This window comes from Aythya marila (genome assembly GCF_965140915.1).
Source record: "Aythya marila genome assembly, chromosome: 3".
NCBI classification, from domain to species: domain Eukaryota; kingdom Metazoa; phylum Chordata; class Aves; order Anseriformes; family Anatidae; genus Aythya; species Aythya marila.
In genome coordinates this window covers 112,204,292-112,222,072 of record NC_139044.1, presented here as the reverse complement: position 1 = coordinate 112,222,072, position 17,781 = coordinate 112,204,292, and the positions used below count along the sequence as shown (strand labels likewise).

Genomic DNA, 17,781 nt, shown 5'->3' with positions numbered 1-17,781 from the left:
TCCAATTAAATAATTTTCTATTTAAAACAAAAATGGTAAAATCCAAACTTATCTTTCATTTAACCATGCAAAAGAATTACAGCAGTGTCAATCATCCATTTGTGTAGACAATACAAACCAGTCAGCACTTATTGAAGGCCCCAGGCTAAGTCTTCACCTAAAGGCTCTAGTTCCACTCACAAACCCATGTGCTACTTAACACACACAGTAGCAAATATTTAGTCCTTATGTTGATTTCTCCTTTAGAAAAACAAAGAATTGTTTTTCTGTGAAAAATACACTAGGGACAAAATATAAAGTTTGGATGGAAAGTGGGTGGAGGGATAGGAGAAAAAAAAAAAACTCAGTTTTCAAATAAGGGTTCTAAACATCTCTGAAATTTGGCCACATGCAGTTAATGCCTCAATCAGAAGGCCAATTCAGGACAGAGGCAGATATGTAGTACAAAGACAACTGTGTCCTTCTAAGCCACTAAAGCTGTATGATAAACTCCAGAAAAAATGAAGTTTCTCTGTGACAAGGCTAAAGGTGGATCTCTATCCTAGTGAGCTAGGTAGTTTACATGATCTGTAAGAAATCCGAACCCGTAGGAGAACAGAGGCAGAAACCACTTCAACCATTAATAACAGTTCAGTGATTCTGTGATGATTCCTTCAGAGCTTACTTTGAGGCACTTCATATGCAATATGCACCAGACTACCTCATTTCTATCTTCTTACACCTGCACCCACCATGTGAAGACTTGATAGAACATTCACACCGTAGATCTTGTGATAAAATACTAAAGGTACCTATATTGAAAGATTTTCAAATTCCATAGGAGTTCAAAAGTGAGCTTCCCTGCAGCATCTGTTGCCTAAATGTTACTAAAAAGAACTGGAGCAGTTTACACAATTAAAATCACTCAGTTCGGTTTCTCTTTAGTTCGAAGTGCAAAAATAAATAATGTTTTTCCTTAAAAGGTGCTATCAGTAGTAATTAAGTTTCAGAGTACCGTTCCACCTAAGCATAGTCATTAAAGAACAGGCGAGCAAAGCTTTCTACCTAGAGAAATTCTAAGGACAATCCCTGTTGTAGTTACCTCTGCTACATTATATAGCCAGGCTTCGACCAAACTTAGTTGAAAATACTTCTGTTACAGCAGATTATAGCACAGCACGCATTCTGCTCTCTAAGAGCACGCTATGGAAGGATGATAGTGCATCCAGATATTGCTGACTACATTTTTGGTTTTGTCTAGTTATGCCTGTGCAAAGTTTTTGGCCAGTTATAAGCTAATTTGATCTTGTGCTTTTGATAGTGCTTTTTTGCTCGTTCTTGAGCTGTCCATTAGACGTAGCAGCAGTTTTACAGTCATTGTCAGGTGCTTTCAGGAGCCTGAACGGTTCAGTTGTTTTCCGAAGTCTCTGCACAACAACAGAATTTTGCAGCTTTGCTTCCTGTAGTGTGAGCGTCTCATCTCGCAGCTCTCGAAATGGCAGCGAAGTAGTCAGTGTGAAGGGAACCCTTCCTTCTGATCCTCGATACTTTGTTATGAAGTCTCTGACGTGGCTTATTCTGAGAATAAAAAAAAAAATCAGCGTTAGAGCTCTCCAGTCCCAATACAAGACATATACACAGCACATACAGAGTCACCTCAGGAACAGAACAAGACACCCACTTGACGTAACAGCTGATGGCACAGAAATGGAGGAAGAGACACGGGGTATCCTGAAGTGCCTGGTCCACTTGAGAGGCAAGGACCAAGGTTTGCATGTTCTGAGAGCAGTCACAAGGGAAGAAGAATCTTATTCTGGGCACTCAAATGCTTCGCTACAGCTCACAGATGGTACTTCCACAAACAAACCTGCCGTTTCTTAACCAGCTGGTGGAGCTCTTACCTGAGGTTTCCATAGCCAAGAGCTAGAACAAGGATGCCTCGCGTGCATGGCACATGTAGCAGACCCATAATAATAATAATAGAAAAGGGACTTGCAGAAGTTGTCTGGACAACTGGTTAATTAGATCTAAATATAGTCTTGTACCGAAGTAGGAACAGAAGTGAATTCAAGCTGCCTGTTAAGGGGTGAAGAACCTTTCAAGTGATCAAGACAGATGTTTTGTAGCAACAAGCAAGAATCAGGAGTGACCAATTTAATCAGTAAATGAAGATAACAGGATACATCTGTACCCGTAAACTAAACACAACATCCACTCTCTGATCCCAAGCCCAACTAGCAGACTCCATCTCCTGGCAAATCCTTAAACTCATTCTCCTCCCCTATGTCCAGTCTAGCCCATGGGGTTTACTGCCTACTGGGAATCATCTGATATCAGGGCTAACTTCTGAACCAAGCCTGGATATTGTCTAGGAAAGTGCTCGTGTGCTTAGGGAACAGCCATTCTAGCCGTTCAGCAGCACAGATGCCCAAATACCACGCTGTCACTGACTACAACAGAGATAGTAACTAACTCCTGTACGTACAAGCTTCAGTTAAGACAGAGTTTTAAGTTTTGGTTGGAGATTTACAGGCAGACACCTGTGAACAGAAGCGTTATATCCACGTTGTGGTAAAAGGATATATCCCCTTATCACAAGATGGATATATGATTGAATATTTATTAAAATCTAAAAAGATCACATCAGCAAGGCTGTTCTGCTCAGATTTTTTTCCCCATGACAGTACTTAGCAGATGTTCATACCAACATTTACCATGAAGACAAAACATCCCTAAATATACTTAAACCCATTAAACCTTGGATAACAAAGCTATTAAAAGCCAGCCCTCAAATAAAGGTTTTATAGTTAAAACAGCAATTGACCCTTCAGCAGCACATCACAACAATTCAGTTCATACTTCAGGCCACTACCAGTAATAAATTAGTACAAGTTAAGAAGAAAAAACATTAAGAATCATTAGCCTTCAACTGCTGAGCTTTTCTTCTGACCAGCTGTGAAGACATACACAGTTTATCTCGACAGCAGCCTGGGTTGTGTTAAAGCCTGTGATCACTTTAAATTGCTACACAGAGCAGCCCAGGCAACATATCCTTTCCATATGATGCGACTGCGCAGCAAATTACAAATACAAGGAAGGTCTCTAAAGACAGTAGTTTGCAATTTAATGTTAAGCCATTAATCCTGCTTTCTGAAAGTTCCTGCATACATACGCTGTGCTGACACCTTCTGACTTTATCCCCATTTATAAGCCTCTCTGGGAGCTGGAAATTGTAATAATTAGGAATTAATCACATTGGATGCATTCTGGTCTGTCCATGCTGACAGGACAGACATGCAGGTGAATAACTTCCCCTGCTTAACTCTGGCTCTCCCTGGAGGTTCCTCTGGCTCAGCTCAAAATCACATCCTCCAGTTCCTTTTGCACGCTGGAAAAAAAGCAAGTGGATTTTCTGAAACTCAACATCTGTCTGCACTCAACAACCAGAATTTTATTTTTTTTTTTAAACTCAGTGATTTGCTCCAGATGTAGTCATTTTGTAAGAGATTTGTCATCTTAAAAGCTGCTGAAGTCCACTTAACTGTTTCCTCCAGCAATGAACAATACACACACCTTCACATCCACTGAACTACAAAGAACTCCTACTGTTTCTTCAGCAGATTTCCGTTTCTACTCAGTTATATGCTGACTGGTAACATCAGTTCATTTCTCACACTCCTCTTGTTCACCAAAAAAATGTTCAATTGCTCAAAAAAATTAAAAGGATGTATTCTAGACACAGCCAAACAACAATCCATTGTTAAGCGAATTGAGGAGGTAGATTACTTAGAGAAATTCTATTTCAAGTCACAGGACAAATAATTCAGATCCAAGTACATCTGACAGTGCTAGAAGAAGTCTTACCTGTGTGAAACGTTGAATTTCTGAATGACCCTTTCCCCATCAGCTAACCAGATCTGGATGTTGGTGATAGGCTCCAGGTCATTTAAGGGTACTACAGGAAGGGGTCTCTTGTCACCAGCTGCTTGATGATCCTCTCTTACTTTAGAGACTATCCTTGGAGTAGCACTGGAAAGAAAAGCCACAGGAGGTTATGCCTTGTGCATACACCCAGAAGTTTGAACCACCATCCAGACCTCTGCTTCAGGAGCTTTCTGCCTCGTGTCAGGGTTGCACTGCTGACTTAAAAATAAATAAAAACTACAGGATTTCTGGCATGTCAGCTTAGAAAAAAAGCACCAATACTTTCTCTTCATGCTACAGACTTCATCATGCTGAAGCATTCCAGTTTGTTCATGGTAAACATTTTACAATACAGTAAGGAACTTAAAGCATTAACGAATACACAAGAGATGTGAAACTGAAGATTCGTCATGCATTTTTTGCACTCTAATCACACAGGTGAAGCTGCAATGAGCTTAAGTATCAAATCTACATACTCAACGTTAATTTTCAGTGTAATGTGATTACAGTAATTCAATTTAACTCAACGCTGTTAGCCTTGATTTAGACCCCAGCGTCATCTATTTCAGCTTAGAGGCATTACTTATACGTCAGAGGAATTGACTTGATGTAGAAACACAGGCTGATGCATGCAACATTTGGATTTTGGTTTCTAAAACACTTTGAACAGCTGACTATACAGTAAGGGCAAAGATCCATGAAGTGGCTTGACAGAAGACAGGGACCTCAGTCCAAGTGCATGGTTTTTGGAAAAAAATTATTGGCAAAAGCTGTGGTTCTGAACTATCTAGAGCTCAGTGCTTCTGTCAGGGCTAAGCTTGCTCAGCATGTACTGGTTAAGTCATCAGTGAGGCCTGATCCAACGGGCACATCCTCAGCACATGTAAGTATAACCAGATGGCCGCTTGCACAACAATAGCAGTGATTTAAGGAGTTACCATCTCTTCTGAGCTCAGCCGTGGTCACTGACTGCATGAACGTTTCACGATGGTTTCAGAAAAAGCTGTCTTTGCACAGAAAATAATCAGTTATTGTTTCTGGAGGGAGAAGTCAGTAACCAATGGCCACAGAATAACAGCTCGTAACAACGCCGCATCTGCTTCGCAGACAAACCCCATCCTTATGTTCTCGTGTGTGTTAGCTTAATCATAAAGCAGAAAAAACAGCTAATTTTTCATTAAAAAAAAACAAAGATGATTAATGACTTGATACATTCAAGTCATTAAAGTTTGAGTCTTGGGCTCAAATCCTTCTCAACCTGAAGTATGTCAAGAACTTTTACTACCCACTGTTCAGCTAACTGCCCGAACTTCCAGGCTATCAGCCACCACAGGCACTTTTTATTTCTTCCACAGGAACTCTGCAAGAAGAACGAGTCAAGGCAACTCATTCCCAAACTACAAGAGGTCTTCACTGCAACTGGAAGCACAACACGGAAACGAGCTGGGGTGCAAGAACAAGGAACCCCCAGATCCTAAGATGCACTCTCCAGGTCCAGGTGACTTCAGATTAACCACCTGCTGATTTATTTATCTCACATCCAGCTTCTGGTCATGCTTGACCACAGTAAACCCTAGCTGCCCTCCGGAGCTGGAAAAGAGCTTGAGCACCAGCAAGGTAACGTTAAACAATCTTTGGAGTGGAGGTTAAAAAAAGGCCAAGACATACTTAAGTCCAGCAACAATTAGCTCTCCCCAGCTACTTGATCTCGGTGGGTTTCAGCTCCAGATTCAGACACTGAAGCGTGAGCAGTCACGTGTAAGGTACATGTCTCTAGCACAGGCAGAGGCTGGAGGCTGCCAGGTGTCTGGTTAGCTTGGGCTGAGCTGCTTTTTAGCTCCATCAGCTCCAGTTGTAGTTCAGACAGCTGTCTCACATGCATACACGTTTTGGTGTCATTCTCAAACCAGCTCTTTCCTCACGGTCACGCCTCAGGAATTTGTGGTAGGCACTGGAGATGATTCTTTTAATAGCAAGTATATGTGAAATCGGAACCAACATATTAAATTAATATAATAATATAATCTGCAAGAGAAAGTTAGATCTACTTTTTTTAAAAAAAAAAAAAAAAGTATTTCTAAACTTTTCTCTTGTGGAACTGACACAAAGCCATCTAGTGGTGGGAACTTTTGACTAAAAGGCACAAATCAAAAACCTCAGTCTCTTGTTATTATCTGAAACATCATAAACGCAGCATCAAAGCAAACATCATCCCTTTTAAAAGCCTATTCCTTTTACATCTTCCGTTAATAATCTTGTAAACCAAGAATCAAAGAGACATTAGTCTCCAATCAAGTTTCCAAAAAGCAAGAGCCTAAGATTTAAGTATTGTGCTTACCCAGACTAACAGTTATGAAGCTCAATGAACAATATTTTAACTTAATGAGGTTATAGAGCAACTCTATATTGCTGGAAAAGATTTCAGTCAGCTTGACTAGCATGCTTCTAAGGCAGTCTTTAGAATGCATTGTTAACAGAAGAGTGTGGTTGCAAATCCTGGTTCTGTCAAACTACTAAATGCAGCTGAGCAGGGCTATAGAAAGCTGAACATACCCATCACCTATGTAGAGTCCTAACTTTTTTCATGGAAAACCTTAAGTCTCATTTTTTCCCCCCATACAACATAAATGGAGAAGATGAAACTCATCTGAGCTACATTTAAAATAGAATTAAAAAAATCAGTTCTAGTCCATCTATTTTTCCCCCCTCAAACAAATTTAAATGAGGTGGTCAGCAGAACAATTCCTATTGGGACTCCAAGATTCACTCATAATTCACCCATCTGGGAACAATGGCAGGAAATCTATAGAGACTGTTACAAAATGTTTAATTGATAAGCAGGTCACAAGGTAAGTAAGCCACTCAGCCATTTGTCTCTCTCATTTCTGATTAAGCACACAAATGCAGCTGTGGGAAGGGAGTTCTATAGCTCCAAACCTGCTATAGGTCTCAGACACCATTACTGTTTCCCCACAAAGCTCTTCTGCTGAAGGAGCACCACTTGCATGTAATGGACATTTATTAACATCAGGCAGCGAGCAGCAGTTTATGGAGCACTTATGGCTCGTGTTCCCAACATCAGCAAAATATTTAATAGCCTTGAAAGAAAAGGCTCTCATACCGTAGCACTGAATAGACCGAAAACAGAAGGGAGGAGGAAAAAATAAAAATAAAATAAGGCATTTTATCCAGTTCATAAAGAAGAAAATTGCTGAGCAAGTTGTAGGATGTCTCCGTGTACAAAACCAGTCAGCTGAAATCCACAGAATAGCATGTTTCCAGAGCCTAACTTGCCCGCTGGGAAGCCAGATCATTACTTGCTGTAGGCATGACAGAGCACGACAAGCAACCTGCCAGTTAGTCCTGGTGAGCAGCAGAAACCCAGCACACCGAGGGTCTTTAGGCTTTAGCTACCTACACGCCTGCTTATAGATGAAACAATTAAGTTCTCAACCTTTGTTTGGTCAGGATTTCAGTGCAACCAGAAGGAAGACTTGCAGCATCTCAGGCATTTCTCAAGGGAGTTTTTTCTCTATTGACTGTGCCTACCCAAGCATGTTGCAGATGAATAGGCTGTGCTACCACAACAGGAGAAACTGATAAAAGATGCTCGCTTCTCTAAGGCAGCCCGGAACCTCTCACCCTTTGCTGTATCAGTCTCTTAGTCTGCATATTATCACCTTCTCCCCTGCCTCGTCCCTTTGTACTGGGGTCATGCTTTCCCTCAACACCAAGCCCCTTCCACAAAAACAAAGCTGATCACTTAAGGCTTCAGCACCATCTGCTAACCCCAGTGGGCAGGTAACTAAGCAGTCCCACCTCTGAAGGTTTTCTGTAGGCTCCTTGTCACTATGCTCTCCTTGCTAGGCTGAAGCTTGCTTTTATATGCCCCTAAGTCTTCCATGACAGGGCTGTGTGAAACGGATGATGGGGCACAAGAAAGCAGAAGTCACAGGGATTGACACAGGTAAACTCCTGGCTTACTCCTCCACAACATTTTGCCAGAAATACATTGCTATACACTTATAAATCAAGTCCAGTTCTGTTGTTATTAGAGGTTGACCCTCTCCACCCCCAAGAAAAGCACAGAATAAAAAAAGATAATCAATGTAATATGTTGGAATAACTGCAATAAATTCAAAGTTAAATGCTTTGAAGAACTTGAAAGAAGTTTGAAAGAACTTGAAAAGAATGCAAAATCATCTTGCTTCTCCAGCTCCCTTTGAACACTCACATTCCCCTCTTCTCACACAAATTACTGTACATACAGCTTTAACGGTGCAACTCTCCTTTTAACTCACAGGATAGAAGAGTGACAGCCTTTCAGCTGGAAACGGTTATTTAAGGAGGCAAAGACAGACACCAAAATCCTGTGCTAACAGGAACCCAGCCAGTAGATTATGGAAGCTGATAATCCCCTATACAGGCTCTTCATGGTGGACACAAATTGAAACAAGATGAGTTCAGACTGGGAATAAGGAAAAACATCCCCCGTGAGGACAGCCCAGCACTGGAACAGACTGCACCACCTCCACCCTTACAGGATTTCAAGACCCAGCTGGACAAAGCCCTGAGGAACCTCATCTGTCCCCAAACCTGACCCTGTTTGGAGCAGGAGCCTGGCTTAGGGAACTCCAGAGGTCACTTCCAACCTGAATTATATGGTATCTACATAAGCATAGTTCCCCTCAGCTCAACCACAGACCACATCAGGCTACTTACCTTCCTAATCTGTAACCGTGTCCAGAGAAGGGATGAAACACTGGCTTTTTTGATGACAAATACACCTCATCTTTTTTATCTTCCACCTTCACATCAACCTCCTCCTTCTCAAAAACTTTTCGTAGTTCAAAAGGCAGTTCCCTTAAGAAAAAAGATGTCAAAGAATTACTGAACTGTTTTCAGGATGTAAAACACATTAATCATTAATACTGGTTTCTGTGTTTATTGTTATAAGGATCGTGATTTTTTAAAATAATTTACTATGAGTTATGCTAAGTGCATGACATGTAAACAACTCCAAGTTCCTGAACTGCAAATTAATTAGAAATTGAACAGTAAGAAGAGAAATCATGCCAAGTCACTGAATGATGTTCATGTTTACTCAGCAGTTGCCACTCCAAAGCACATGACATGTAGAAGGTTTAGTGTTACCATATATTGCTGTAGTAGGTTCAATTTTTTTTTTATACCCATAGTAAAAAACAAAAGAAAAAAAACACAATCAGCTTTTAAAAATAAAGACTGAGGTTAGAAACATGTTTAATTACAGATGAATGAGAAACCCAGCTTTTAAAAGTTAGATCCCTAACAGTTACGCTCCTCAGTGCGATACCATCACCTTGACAATGCTTTATTTGCATCGAGCAGAACACAACACAACAACTCCTTTGTCTAGGAGCTCTGAGACAGACACCACGTTCCTTGGCGGCGGTGCTCAGCTGGCACGCAGGCTGTACCGAGTGCTACCCTACCACCAACAATTATGCAGGAGCCATCTTGTAATTACTTAGCATCTCTACAAGCAAACTGAGAAAGGGAGGTGGCAAACTTTTGATTCATGCACACAAATAAGTAAAAAGCTTTAAACAATGCTGGTAATTGGCATTACAACCAATACAAGTGACATCCATGAAGAAACAGTGAAAAGTAAAATAAATATTTTTGATAGGCAAGTAAAGTTCAGAAAAGACTGAAAATACAGTAACTTGTTTCACATATGTGAAAAGGGGTTATTAAATTGTATCCTCTATATTATTTTCTTCTCTGCATTTGTACAGGGTGAAGAAGTGGACTACAAATTAAAGCCCGAAATCATACTGGTTCCTACATTCAGTATGCTATTTTAATGCAATACTGCATCAAACACTGGCAGAAATCATGATAGCATGCTCAATTTCAGTAGTGGGATAAAAGTGAGATCATTCTATACACACAAGTGACTGAAACAGCAAATTCGTACTGGGAAAAGATGACTGCAATTTAAGGCTGATCAAAGATTTTCAGTGCTACATGCAGTAACTGTGCCCACCAAAAAGGCTTTTCATCAATAAAAGGAAAACAAAGACCATAAAACCAGAAATGCTCAGCCACTTCTACACGCTGAATTTGTTAGTCAAAGCACTATTTGAGCAGTAGCTATTACGGGGCACAATGACTTACTCTTTATTTCATTCTGCACCTGCTGTGCTTCCTACCAACACTTACTTTTATCTATTTTATCAGCAACTGTACGACTACTGCGACTGAAAGCTATATTAGACCTGTGGATGTTAGAAACCATCAGCCCAGGAAATAGGACAGGCAGCCAGCTGTACTCCTACAGGGCTACTGCAGTGCAGCAATGCCAAAAATGTGGAGTATGAGCAAGCTGCTAACCAAAGCACGTTAACTCGGGCCGATTAAGAACACAAAACTCACTCACCCCTTTTTAACGGAGTCCAAGAACTGTTGGCTTGCAACATCAGCGTAGCTCCTAAGTTCGCCATCGTTTACCGTAAACCCGTTTTTCCAAAGTTTAATGATTACATCAACCTGGGGAGTAAAACAATTCTCACTTTAACACTGAAGTAAGTGAAACCAGCTCAACATACCATCAGTATCCTATGATTTTAAACTATCCAGGTCATGGACTAAAAATACGGAGGGAAGGCTCCCTGTAATCTGTTCTGGCCCCATGCCAACAGCCAGAGTGACTGCAAGGGGTAAGCGACATTTCTAAGTATCTTCTGTGAGTCAGGGTTAGAAATAAACCTCCCCCCCCCCAATCATTATGCATTCTTAGGTCAAGAACACCCCTATTCAACAGTGTATTTAAAAAAAAAAAAAAAAAAAAAAGAGCTGGAAGATCCCAGGCAGCTGCAACTCTTCAAGAGCTCTAACTTGAGATCACACATGCCTGGTGTTGAAACACCCACCACCAGAATAGTGCAGCAGGGATCTGTTAGGGTACAGCCTTGTTCTGTTCATTCAGAAGGACTTTCTGTTGGCAGGGCATTGAGAGAGTGCATGCAGAAGCCTTTTGCACAGAAAATGCAGCAACAAGGATCAGAAGCATTTGTTTAGTCCTGGGTACATTCAAGAACTTGGTGTTAGGGGAGTGAAGAAAATATATTCCCAGTTATTAAATAACTGTAGCAGAGAACATCCACTCCTTGAATTTGTGGCCTTCAAACTGTCCTCAGAAGTCACTTCAACTTTAATATGGCTACATCTTGAATTGAATTTTTCTTTTATACACATTATGTCATTTAAAGAAGCATTTAGTCATCTAGGTCAGATTCCTGAAATAATGTTATCTTGACAGATACTTGGCCATGTGAGTTATATGAAACAAATACAAATGCAGAATTCACCTCAGCCAGAAATTAGTTTGTACTTGGCTTGGTGGTACCTGACATTTTTTGTTTCCCCCTGCCTTTTTGCAGTTTGACGTGTCAGAGCACGATTGCTACATAAATACACACTACATGCAAGCTACTGAATAAAATTCTTTCATTTTTGGTAATCTGTCAGAAAGGTACATTACACTCAGCAACATCTGATCTCTTTAAAAAAAGTCTTGTGTCTCATGGCACTAATGCATATGGAAGGGGTTTTCATTGTGAGAAGGTCCTTCCACAATGAACCAGTAAGCAAGTTTATCAGCGACTCATTATAATAACACATCAACTTCTCATTTAGACATTGACACAAGTACAAGAACATTTTCAGAACCGCAGGTTAAAGCATTGCCCCCACACTCCTTTTCTGACTTAGTCAGAGATCTATGAATGTAGTTTCTAGTAACACCCGCTCCAAATTTCTCCCTGACATTTTTATTCTTCACGGGTTTTTCTCCAGCCCCTTCCCAATCACTCGGGAACAACAGGAAAATAAGAAAAGGACAGAACCACTGACATAAAAGTCCATACTAAATATCCCACTATCACCAGAACTATACAAAAGAGAGCAAGTAAAAAAGGTCTGGGCTATGTCTCTTCAGAAGAAGGCTGCAAGTCTTTAAAAGCTTCCCATAAAGTAGTTGTCACTCCTTGCACCTAATAAATAACCAGCTCTCTCTCGACTGATAAAGTGCATTAGCCTTTGCCAGTACAAGTCCTAGAACAAAATGGTTTTAGTGTTTTTTGTAAGTATTAAAAGCACAGAAGCATAGCCCTGGTTGAATCAGAGATGGGAGATTGGTCCAACTGCTGTCTGACTGGGCTCCCCAGTACAAGAGGGACACGGAGCTACTGGTGAGAGTTCAGAGGAGTGCTATGAAGATGGTTAGAGACCTGGAGCTCCTGTCGTACAAGGACAGACTGAGAGAGCTGTGCCTGTTTAGCCTGGAAAAGAGAAGACTGAGGGGAGACCTCATCAATGTGTATAAACAGCAACAGGATGAGAGGCAGTGGGAACAAACTGTAGTACAAGAGATTCTGGCTGAATATAAACTGACATTTCTTTACTGTGAGGGTGACAGAGCACTGGAACAGGTTGCCCAGGGAGTTGTGGAGTCTCCTCCTCTGGAGATACTCAAAACCCACCTGGATGCCATCCTATGCAACGTGCTCTAGGTGATCCTGCTCAATAGGGGGGTTGGACTAGATGACCTTCTAAGGTCTCTTCCAACCTCAGCCATTCTGTGATTGTGGGGATTTATCTACAGGTATCCTGGATGAGACCGCTGAACCTCCTGCATTCATTTACCAGAGTATTCCCAGAGTGCTATTATGCTAGACATGAGTATTTTCAATTCAACACCTACCTGGTTCTTGACTGTAGTAGGGGACATACATATTGCACCAATCTTCTGAGCTTCTTCAAAGAGGTTATCTACAAAATAGTCTCGGTTTTGTTCTGTACCATTCAAAATCTGATCATCAGTTCTTGACTTACACATCCTGCAGAACAAAGGCATACATGAAAATGATACTCACATAAGATGATGTTCACATAAGTCGACAAGCAGTTACCCTGGAAGTTCAGTACCAAAAGGCATACTCCCCTGTACCCAACTTACTTTGTTGTTACAAATGATCAGGTCAGCTTTGTATTGGGACATTTTACAGCTTACAAACCTTAACTGCTTTTATCTGTACTTCAGAAACACAAATTAAAGAACGACAGTAGAAGAAGGTGAACTCATCTATGCAGAAGCTTCTAAACTTGGTATAAGACCAAGGAATGCAAGTTCAACAACCTGTACCTCTAATTCAGACCACCACAAACCAACAAAAGATCTTCCTCAGAGCTTTTCTATAATACAGGCTTCAGTGACTTCCTTTCCCCTAAGTTTTAAAAAACACATAAAGCAAAACTGCCCTAGCATTTAGTTCTCTGCCCCAACTTGAACCCGTCCAACCCCAGCACCACAGACCCACTGTTATTGTCCTTGAAAGTACATTAAAGAAACTGGAGAGTTAAGTGACTCAACCTCTCTTGAGCACACTGGAGAAATACAACAGAAGATTTCTACACCTCAGAGACTGCCAGAGTATTAAAAAAAAAAAATAAAAATGCATCAACCACATCTTTTTATAGGCCATTGTATATGCGACAGCTGTTTCTCTGTTAAGATTTTCACCAAAAAGCGCAGATATACGCAACCTGAACGAACGATTATCTTGCAGTTTAGGTTCTCTGCAGAGTTAAGAGGATTATGCAGGTTTTGGAAAACATCGCAGGAGTTACTTCTATTAGAGATTCAGGAAAATCTATTTTAAGCGATTCAGGAAAAAAATCTAGCTTTTAAAAAACATCCAGTTTTATGTAAAACTCTGCATTAAATTCAAGAAGAGCAATGCTTACTTGAATGGTAACCAGGCACATTTGCATAAAAAGGAATTACTGTTTGCAGTGCATCTATGCAACATTAAGAATCCCTAAGGATTAGCATACTTCAGTAAAAGAAAAACTCAGTGACATTAAGAAAGTGATTCAGAAAGCATGCTGTACCCATTTTAGTTTTCTAACAGAACAAAAGAAACTTGGAGCATTAACCTACGTATTAACGATGCTTTACCTCAGAAATATAAATGGAAAGCCAAACACCTCCATATTAAACGTAGAAGCGCACAGTGAGTTAGCAATCTGTAAGCCTGCCTTTCTATTTTAAGTAAAATATTTATGCAGTTTCTTGCATCAAGGAAATACTCCAGGTACGTGAGAAGTCTTTAAGCAAAAAAAATCTGTCCTCTTGAAACTTTAGTGTATATGGAGCAGCTGGATATAGGGGAAAAAAAATACATTCCAAAATTTTAACAAAAAGTTTAAAAAGTCATGACAGGACACACAAACAGTAATAGGGAAGGAAAAGAAAAGGAAAACTGAGGGGTATGGAAGGGGGAAAGATTGGACACTAGCACCTACCATTCTTCCTTCACAGTTTTGATATTGTCCATGTCTTTCATTGTGGCACTTCTCCTACATACAAAAAGAAGATCATTAAAAAAAAATAGACAAAATGCCTAGCATTCTTGCCTATTTCTGCAACTGTAATACACTTTCTAGTTCTGCCTGTGTTGAAAGTAAATTTACCAGAAAGCAGAACCTCCCCACCCCGGCCCCCAAGTCTCCAGATGGTTCTTTGTTTCCCCCAGTTTCCAGTTTGATCACAATGAACCGAGCATCACTTTCAGGCGTTCAAAAGGAAGATTACTTTCTCATAAAGTACAAAATAAATTCTGCAACAATCACGGGAATTGCAAATACATGTTCATGCTAGGTGAGGAAAAAGATCACATTCCTGCTCTGACGGACAGGATTTAAAATCCCCTGATTTCTGGCAACACTGCGAGACAGCTGCAGACAAACTGCACCGCCACTGCAGGCATTCCAATGACCTTCACTTCACTGCTGTGCATCACCCAAAAGAGCAGGATTTGTCAGGTTCACTTTCTCTCTCCCTACTACGCCTCAACTTACTGGTGCAGCATTCAAGAAACTGCATACTGTGAAATATTATTTTCCAGCTGAATTGTAAATGAGAAGAAAATCTGTGTTTACGTGTACTAAACATACTACAGGATTGGTTTGCTGACTCAAAAGAAAGGAAGAATGTCATACCTATCTTGTTATGCTCACTTCTGAGCTCTCCAAAAAAAAAAGTTACAGAAAGTAACAAAAAGCTAGACACCCAAAAAACACCCTAAAATTAATTAGACAAGCCCACTGAAGAACAGAAATTTTAGAATTGTAGCTATTTAAGGAGTTATTCCTGAATACTCGGGCAAAGGTTACAAAGATGATAGTCTGCTCTGGCAGATTTGGGACTAAGTTAACATAGTGTACATGGATATTAGCCTCAAACTAAGCAGGGACAGCCAATGCACTACTGAAAAAAAAAAAAAAAAAAAAAAGATAAGCACAGCAAGACTAAAACTTTAAGTTTTAAAATGGTCCTGCTATCTAATTTAATGGATGACGTAAAAGGGGAAACAGCGTTCACTGTAATGCTAAAAAAAGAAGCATAAGCGTTCAGTTCAGTACTAGTTCATGTTCCTCAGAGTGCTGCTATCAGTAGTCTTTCATCTCGAAAGTTAAACCCTTGTTTCTACGCTTTCTGTAGAAATGTATATGAGCCTTCAAAAAAAACATAACCACGAAGATTTAGTCTCTATGACTACAACAGGTTTTAAAGTTTAGGCAGCCTTCAATTCAACTGGCTCGGCTAGGCATTAAATCAAAACACTATGCTTAGCGTACCTTAGACATGTCACACAAGACGTGGTACAGGCTTGGTTTTGTTTTTTTAAACAAGTATTCTGCCAGAAAAGTATACTCAGGCAAGCCTGTGCCGGTGCATTATGACCTTGTAAGCGTATCTGATCACTGCACTTGGAACTTCGCACCTGCGCTCGGAAAAAATGAGCTTTCAGTAACAAGTAAAACGAATTTAAAAGTTCTTAGAAGTATTTTCTCTAAACTTCTCTCAGATCAAGTTTTAACATACTTGTGAACACAGATTTAAGGCAAAAAATACTTTTTTTAACGTGCACCTTCCTATGTTTCACTATGCAGCAGTCTATTCCCCGAAGCAGCAAGAGCCACCTCTAGCCATCTGCGTTTGTTGATTTCTCTGTGACTTGTCACCAGAGCTGTTAAGAGACAGCCACAATGAAACAGCTTTCCAAATTAATTCTTTTGCTCCATCAGGCTGGCCTCCAACACGCACGAGCACTATTCAGAACCGGTCAACTGTGAAAGTCACCGCTCCTTCTAAAGTACAACCGCAATTATATTCAGAAGGAGTGTCTGCGCTAAAACACCACGGTAAAGAAACGAGTCTATGCAGCATATTGGTGTTTATGACCCAGGAGCCATTAGGAGATAGCGATCAGACGAATGCCATAGCACGAGCAGTTCAGCTCAGCAAGCCGAGCACAAACAGCGCCGGGCTGACGTGCCTGGATGCCGCTTGAAACCTTGGGAGTTTCGGTTCGTGCTCTGCGTCTGTGACGAAACTGAGCTGAACTTCCAGCTGTGGAAATTAAGTGAAATAAAGAGGGAGATTGAAGCTGCCAGCACCCCAACACACTGTATCTGCTGCCTGGCCTTCCCTGGTGTAGCTCAGCTCCTCCAGCCACCAAGCCCTGTCCCCCTGAGGGGCTGCGGAGGGGACAGGCCCCCTCCCAAAGCGTGACCTCTGCCTACCAGCTCTTTGAAGCCAGCAGCTCTCCCCTACGCATGTGCTGACCTACTCGTCTTGGCAGATATTTCTGAGTTCACTATTTTCGACCTGATACATCCAGGAACTGCAAGGCAAGAAAAATGACCCGACGCCACTTCTGAGCTGTGCTGTGAAGGGCAGAAGCATGAAAGGAAGCACGTATGGCCCCGTCATCCTCCGATGAAAGGAAGCACATACACCCAAGGAAGGCTTAATGACGAACTTTTACAGAAATTAAACTTCCCAAGCCAAAAGCTGCTGAAGGCACAGAGCCCTACCTATGGCTGCAGCACCTGCAAAGCCAAAACGCAACCCCGAGACAAGTGACTACAGGCAGCAAGCAGACGGAAAAAGAAGACACACACTATATATAACAGCCTGAACGCAACTTGTACCTTCAGGTAAAAACCACAGCATAAAGGTCTGCACTGCAATCAGCTGGTAGGAACATAGTTTTGGGGAGAAAATCCGAAAAAAAAAGAAAAAAAACAGGTCCCCACAGGGGTGACCTCCCCTGAAGCACCCCAGCCAAAAACAACCCCAACCCCCCCCCCCAGTTCCCATCGGGACGGCTCAACCTGAAGTCCCCCGTCCAAGCACAAGCCCAAACCCCCCCAGCCCACACGGGGGAGGCTCCCCCTGAAGCCCCCCAGCCCACCCCGCTCCCCAGCGGGCAGCTTTAGCCCGGGACGGCGACACAGTAAAGCGTCGAAAAAACTCCCTGGCTAAACCCAACCCCCCGGGACCAGCACCAAGAGCCCCCAGGGGAGCAGTACAAGCCCCGAAACGAAGCCGGAGCCCCCTCGTTGAGCCCCGAGGGAGCAGCCGAGCTCAGCGGGACCCCCTCCGCCACTCACCCGCAGCCGCCCCGCCAGCGCCCCGCGCTCCTACCGCGCCTGCGCCACAGCCGCCGCCATTAGAGAGGGGAGGGGCGCGGGGCCCCGCCCCCTCCAAGGCGAAGGGAGGGGCCGCGGCCGCCATGTCGCGGCGGGGTGGGAGTGGGTGGAGATGTTGTGAGGGGGGTTAGAGCCCCCCTGTCGCGATAGGCTCCCTCAGGGAGCTGGTGGTGGTCTTTAAGGGGGTGGTGTGCTTGGTGGTGTCCCCTAGTGCCTTGCTGCTCGGGACGTTTTCCTCCTCCTGCCTGTGCTGAGGACAAAAGAGGGGTTTTGCAGCTGGGGGGGACGGGGAGGTGACCCTGAGGGAGCCCATAGGAGGGGAGACGGGGT

General features: G+C 42.1%; 1 protein-coding gene across 2 annotated transcripts; it reads right to left on the bottom strand.

Annotated features, from left to right (window-relative positions):
* On the bottom strand, positions 1–17,502 carry UBXN2A (UBX domain protein 2A). Of its 2 annotated transcripts, none has more exons than XM_082757268.1 (7): positions 17,413–17,502; positions 14,257–14,310; positions 12,653–12,788; positions 10,328–10,437; positions 8,626–8,766; positions 3,844–4,008; positions 1–1,557 (listed from the first exon to the last, which is right to left on the bottom strand). In XM_082757268.1, exons 2-7 carry the CDS (start codon positions 14,295–14,297, stop codon positions 1,275–1,277), a joined length of 876 nt encoding a protein of 291 aa, XP_082613394.1. In that variant the 5' UTR covers positions 14,298–14,310; positions 17,413–17,502; the 3' UTR covers positions 1–1,274. The 2 variants fall into 2 exon arrangements, with proteins under 2 accessions (XP_082613394.1, XP_082613395.1); XM_082757269.1 differs by lacking the exon at positions 17,413–17,502 and adding an exon at positions 15,592–15,737.
* Between the last annotated feature and the right edge of the window lie 279 nt (positions 17,503–17,781).

What these genes read in the sequence shown, in the direction of transcription:
- UBXN2A (XM_082757268.1), bottom strand. Translation starts at nt 14,297, where the DNA reads ATGAAAGACATGGACAATATCAAAACTGTGAAGGAAGAATG. An exon ending in AAAACTGTGAAGGAAGAATG is followed by an intron (nt 12,789 to 14,256) that starts GTAGGTGCTAGT and finishes TTTGTTCTGCAG; the next exon opens with GATGTGTAAGTCAAGAACTG. An exon ending in TTGGACTCCGTTAAAAAGGG is followed by an intron (nt 8,767 to 10,327) that starts GTGAGTGAGTTT and finishes TTTTTTCTTAAG; the next exon opens with GGAACTGCCTTTTGAACTAC.